Source organism: Egretta garzetta, unplaced genomic scaffold (genome assembly GCF_000687185.1).
Source record: "Egretta garzetta isolate BGI_Z169 unplaced genomic scaffold, ASM68718v1 scaffold27, whole genome shotgun sequence".
NCBI classification, from domain to species: Eukaryota; Metazoa; Chordata; class Aves; order Pelecaniformes; family Ardeidae; genus Egretta; species Egretta garzetta.
Window position 1 is genome coordinate 2788867 of NW_009260400.1, and position 6241 is coordinate 2795107.

Genomic DNA, 6241 nt, shown 5'->3' on the forward strand with positions numbered 1-6241 from the left:
CCTGGCGCTTCTCGCCCGTTCCCGCTCGGTGCGAGGGAGAAGCGAGGCGCGGGCAGCGGAGGACGCTCCCCTGCCCTTCTTCCCCTTTAAACGTGGGAAACGGGCCGAACCCCCCGAGTTCGTGCTCGCGGGCGGGGCCATTGCAGCCTGGCGCCGCCGTCCTGTTTTCCTTTTCCTGCCCCTTTTTGGGTCACTTTGGGTCAGGGCTGTGAGAGGTGAAGGGCCCCAGTCCCTCAGGCTGGTGTCTGCCCTCAGCCCTGTGCTCTGGAGCCCACCTCGGGGATAGGCCGTCGTGAGGTGTCATCCCCCTGCAAATGAGGTGCCAGCAGTGTCAGAAAGCGAACGTGCGTCGGGAATGTGGAAAATGTTTCATGTCAGCTAGCTTAGGTTTTTATGAGAAGACAGACATTGAATGCTTTTGATGCTAAGGTACGTCTTTAATGATGAAAATATGGGGGGGGGTTGTCTCCAATTTTTCTCTTTAGGCTGTATCTGACTCAGGGAAGGAGAATAATTCTGGCAGAACCACCTTGCTGAAGCAGAGACCGACTGTGCTGCCTGATCTTGATAATGACACGCCGCGGATTATGCTCAAGAGAATCATCCGGACCCGTAAGGTTTTGGGGTTTTTTTGGGTTTTTTTTTCAGAAAAACAGTGGAAGTTTGGTGTTTCGGTGTAGCTGAGGACAGGAGGTGTTCCTTTGTAGCGTGTTCTTACCCCGTTATGTGGAACAGAAATCCAGACCACTGCATGACCAATTTCTGTGAAAGGGGAGGAATCAGTGCAGCAGCAGCTGAACAAGGTCATGCAAATTGGACCAGGTCTTCCCTTGCTGAAAAGATATTCTTGAAAATCCTTGCTCAGGTCTTATCCTGCTGAGCGAGTGAGTAATCTTTGTGCTGCCTTTAGCCGTAGGATCAGGTATAAATTACGGAGGTGTGTGCTGTCCCCGGCTTCAGCTCCTCTCTGCAGTGTGCGTGGAACCCCCCCGCTGCTATTTGTCATTGTAGGTGCCAGCCTTCCTAGGAGTAGAACCCAAATCACTTTTACCAGGTCTTTATTTTAACCTGTTGATAACTGTAACTTATGGAATGTGGTATACGTTTGCCACTCTGCTGTATTTTGGCATTCTTGCTGGATTGAGCTGTGGACAGGAAATGTTTTGGTTTGTTGGCAGAACCGCAAGTTTCGCCTCTAGCACCTCAGGCGTCTGAACATGAAGAAGCACAAGCAGCTCCATCGGAACTCCCGTCTAAGAGGTTTTCCAGCACGTAAGTAATACTGGTGGGTTTTTATGCTGCCAGGTGCAGCAGCAGTTCCTACGATGGGATCAGGGAGTGGGATTGCCTCTGTTTCAATGATCAGATTTGTGTTGTGTCAGGCGGGATTTTCAGAAAAGCTTCTTCAGCATTTAAAAGTCACATGGGAATCACTGGGACTGGGGGACTGAAGAGTAAATACTTCAGGTTTATCCTTAGTCCCCCCTCTTAAATGCAGGCTTTTGATATCTTTTTGCAGTGGAACTGCTGGATGCGGTAAGTCTCCCGGTGGAAGCCTGGGAGCTTTTCTTAGTTGTCTGTGCCAGATGCTAAGGTCGAAGTTCTCAGATCTGTCCGAGGCTACAGGCTGTGTGCTGATGATGCTGATGTGTAATGAGTGACTGCTGTGACTTGTGTTCAGAACTCAGGCTGCTGTGGCTTTTGATGGTGTTACTGCTTCTTGGTTGTCCTTGCTTTGGGCCGCAGGGGGCTACTGCCTTCCTACAAAGTGGTTTGGAGGTGAGGTTTGCCTGCGGCTCAGCTGCTTTTACTCATGTTTAGCTTCCATTAGTATTTTAAGTTAATAGGCCTGACTGAGAGGCTGAAGTGCAGTTTGTTTCCTTCCACTTTGTTATGAAATAAAACCAGTAGTGGTGGTAGGCCTGACTTTGCTTTAGCCAGTTTTGTCACAACACTTAGGTGTGGTTTTGCTTACTGCAAAGTAGGATAGACTGTGCTAAATAACATGATCTCCTCTGATTTGTCTTTATAGCTGAACTTTTTGTGTTGACTAAAAGCAACCTTAAACAGGTTGCTGAAAATATTAGGTAACTTTTGTCTTCCTGTTTTTTAATAGAGGAAGAAAAACCTGAGTTTGTAGTTTGGTGGCTTGTTTTTTTCTTTTTGTTTTAATTTTTGTTCTTAATTAAAAAAGACGAGCAGTATTATTTTAACTCTATTTTGCTCTCTGTAGTTCTTTACTATCTCTGAATGTGCTTCTCATCAGCCTGTCTGTGAATGAAAAGATCAGGTGGTTGGATCTTGGCAGGGTTTTACATTCCAGATGTCAGCTAGTTGTTGCAGTTAAACAGGTACAGACTTAAAAAATACAGACTTTAAAAAATATTTTTAAATTTTTAAAACAACTTAAGTCTTTTTTTTTAAAATTCCCTCATAGCCTGCCTTTAGTTGGCATGAACTTTCTTGAACTTCAGAAGGCACTGCTTTCCCTAGTTGGAATAGCGCCTCCCAGGATGGATGCAAAAAATGAATGATGATCTTTTTTATTTCCCCACTGCTTTACATTTGATCCCCTTTACAAGCCAGGTAATTGTAACGCTTAGGCTTACGTTATGCTTGTAATACTGTAATGAAACTTAGCCACCTTTCTGACTGGTAGGGGATGTATTTTGCAAGGGGAAAAGACCTGTAAACCTGATCACCTTGCCCTTCTCGCTGTGTTGAAGCCACGCTTGTTGTAGCAAAGGACACAGAACGCCCTGTCTGCTGAATGCGGACTCTTGGCTGCGGGGAGGACGCTCTGCTCTGGTTCCGCAGGATGGTGTGGAGTGTGGGGGGACTCTTGGGAGGGATTCCTGTGGGGCGTGGGGATTCTTGGAACTCCTCAGTAAAGGGGAAAAACAACTCAGGAACTTACTTTCTGATCCCGATCCAGTGCCTGACTGGGATATTACACGTCTGTTGTGTACCAGCTTCGTGGTAGCTAATGTTGTTTCATGATGGCTTTTTCATTTATGCTGTAATGACTGTAAACTTAATTTGCACTAATTAATGATTGTAAACCTAATTGCTGTTGTGTGCTGTTAGAAGAGAGCTATGGAGCTTGTTGGAAGTCCAAGCTTTCTCTCCAGTCTGAGCTTTCTCAGCCCTCTTCTTTTGACTATACACTCAAGTTTTGATTCTCTTACTTTGTGAAGTTGACTTTGATTTAGTAGGAGGGAATGATGTGTTCCTGTATTTGCTGAGCTAATCACCGATTAGTTCCTTACTTCTGCTGCAGCAAGGACAAATAATTTGTTTTCGCTGACGTTACAGAGACCTTTTGAAGGTAGCTAAGCTAAAGTCCTTTGTTACAGGCTTGGTTTGTCTTGTAGGGTGGAAATGCAGCTGCCAGACCTGGTTCCTGAGGACACATCTATTGCCACATTCCGTATGACTAAGAAGAGAAAGAAACTCAGCATTTCTGAGTTTGAGAGAGCAGCAGACAAACGACTTCCTCAGAACCAAGGTAAGGCCGCAGCTGAAAATTACCTCATTCAGCACTGCATCTGTGGCCGATTGATTTTTCATCTGCCGCAGTTTAGTTCTTAGTAATTTCTCAGCTGGGCAGTTGCACGTTTGGAAGCCAGACTGCGGTATCATGTGCAAAGGAGATAGCAGAGAAGGTAAAAGCCCCTCCTATCAAATTTAAAATAAGCCTTTGTGAGCCAAATTACAGGCTCTGCCCAGACTGTATATAATTTCTTGACTGTTTTTCCAACTTGGTGCTCTTTGAGTTTTGAAGTGTCTCCAGAGGAAGCAATCCCTGTCTTCCCCCCAATTCCAGAAACCTGAAGATAGAACAAGCTGCGTACTTTTTGTTGCATTTATGTCAAGCAACTTGCAAAGTTCTCGTTTGAGAAAAAAGGGTCTTGTGGTTTTATAAAAGAAATAATGTTTTATATTGGAATAAGTCTTCCCTTTAAACATAAATTTGCAACTTTGGTAAATACAACTTTCATTTTAGCTGCAGTTTAACAGAAGCAGGTGAAACACCCCACCTGGGTTTGCACACCCTATTGGCAGTAGCAACTGGAGTAGGGCTCAGTGGTGGGATTCAGGTCCAAATTACAGACACCTGTACCTCAGCTCCGTGTTACGGGCACGTGTCTGTCTGTATGTGAGGTAATTGAACCCTCCTAAAGTCTGGAGGGCTCACCCTGAAGCAGACACCTACATTTGATTAACTGCATTTGACAATAATGGGAGCATAGACACCTGTGTTTGGATATTTTGATCTGGAGCTGAATCCCACCCTGTAGTCACAAAATTGACTTGTCTGTCTTTAGCCTGATACCTGGTCTGAGCCTGTTCTGATAAGGTGCAGGCAGCTTGGTAAAAGCAGCAGTGCTCTGGTATTTTCCAGTGTGAGCATGATTATGTCACTGCTCTCCAGATCTGTTTTTGGATTTTTAGGACTTTGTGAGTAGAACGGGTTTGAGTTACAGTTTTGCCAACTATCTGCGGTGTAGCTATCTGTACTTTGGAAGCTTCCAGACGCTTTAGTGTTCAGGGGGTAAAGGGTTGTTGAAGGGTGGTTGCGACTGGGGCCCTAGCCCGTCTTACTATTAATGTGGTAAGGTTACCATTACTGAGTGTGAGGGCATGTGCCATTTTTAAATTACCTTTGAAATAACTGGTTTACTACCCTTTCAGAAATTGCTTATTAGAATTCTAACAAGTACTTCTGCAACACAGACAAGAAATTGTAAAGTGAACCCGTCACCTAATTCTGTTCTCACCAAACTGTAACTTTTGAGGATTGTAGCATAACTGGCTCTAGAAAGAGGAAGATCCATTGGGGTGTTCCTGTAGCCTGTTGTGTGCAGCGTAATTTCTCAGCTAGGGTAATTTCTCAACTAATGTGTCACACTTTTTTTTTTCTAGCTCAGTCAACGTTGGACAGCACTGCTTTGGCTCGGTGAGTTTAAACTAAAACGTCTTAACTTCTGGCTGTCCTACCTATAGCTGCCCTGATTCGTAGTGGTGAAGAACGGTATGGATGCCTTGATACCTGGGTTCACGACTGAGACCTGTGTTAGTAATAACACAGTCGTCTCCCACTCTGGTGATGGAATTTGAGGGTGTTACACTGCATACCTTGGATTTTCAGAAACTGTCGCTCTGCACTGTATGCCCAGATTGCTGTAGCTTTTGTGACTGTTGCTCCTCTTTCTACTTACTAGGGTGATTCCTTTTTTCCTTTCATTCTCATGTTTCCAACAACATCAGTACACAATATACTTGCCTGTTAATTGATGAACTTAGAATATTATCTCTTCCTGTTAATTGACTCATCGCATCAGTTGCATCTATGCAGACTTTAGTCCAACTTCCCTGGGCTTCCAAGGCTTTTTAGCAAGTCAAAGAGTTGTATCTCAGTCTTTTCTCATGCTTTGCATGTTGCTATCTTAGCTCCCATCTCAAAAAAGTCAGCGGTGCGTCGGTAGCTCTACTTTGCTATGAATACTGATGTTATAAGTGGCTTCTTAGGCATGTTCTGAAGTCTTCCTACCACCCTGCTGTCATCTAGAGGACACCTTTACTCTCAGATGTCTGTTTTCCCTTTTTTTTCTTTTGTTATTTAAAGTTTTTAATATTCCTGAACCTCTTGTCAGCTATATTGTTGCAGCCCTTTTGAGGTAGGAGGCTGTAAAACAGTCTGTTTCCTGATCTCTGTGATACATATTCTGATGTTAGGTGATACCATGAAATTAAACTATTTGTTTAAAGTAGACTGGCGTGTAATCTTCAAGGGTTTTTTGGGGAAATTCCTCCTAGCTAAGGGATTTGTGAAATGCCTCACTGTTAGTGGCACCATGTCTGTAATCTGAGGGTGAAAGAGGAGCATGTAAAATTGGGAAAATTATTTCTTCCCTCCTCTTTTTACAGATCTCTACGCATGTCTCTTAGTTCCTTGATCCCACCAGACACTGTTGAAAAGAGAGGCTTGCTCCGGAGGCCAAAAAATCGCAAAGCTATTGACATGCAAGCTTTTGAAGGCGGAGTGGAACAGAACATGCTGAAGAGAAAAGGTTTCTTTTGTGCTGTTACTTTTGTTTTGGAAGGGAGGGCCTTATATAAGGTGGCTTTTAGAAGCAGTTACAGAAGCTGAGTGGCTGGGAAGCTGCGAGGCGGAAAAGGACCTGGGGGTGTTGGTCGACAGGCAGCTGAATATGAGCCAGCAGTGTGCCCAGGTGGC

The 6241-nt window shown here is 44.4% G+C and overlaps 1 protein-coding gene across 5 annotated transcripts in view; it reads left to right on the forward strand.

Annotated features, from left to right (window-relative positions):
- The first annotated feature begins 31 nt into the window (after nucleotides 1–31).
- CENPT (centromere protein T) overlaps nucleotides 32–6241 on the forward strand; it is a 25083-nt gene continuing 18873 nt past the window's right edge. For 2 of the 5 annotated variants that reach the window (XM_035898845.1, XM_035898847.1), the window contains exons 1-6: nucleotides 33–344; nucleotides 486–612; nucleotides 1179–1272; nucleotides 3375–3508; nucleotides 4927–4960; nucleotides 5932–6074. In XM_035898845.1, the coding sequence (XP_035754738.1) occupies nucleotides 315–344; nucleotides 486–612; nucleotides 1179–1272; nucleotides 3375–3508; nucleotides 4927–4960; nucleotides 5932–6074 (562 nt within the window). In that variant the 5' untranslated portion in view covers nucleotides 33–314. Of the gene's footprint in view, nucleotides 345–485; nucleotides 613–1178; nucleotides 1273–1416; nucleotides 1780–3374; nucleotides 3509–4926; nucleotides 4961–5931; nucleotides 6075–6241 lie in introns of those variants that run through there. The other 3 variants (XM_035898846.1, XM_035898848.1, XM_035898849.1) reach the window with 3 other exon arrangements.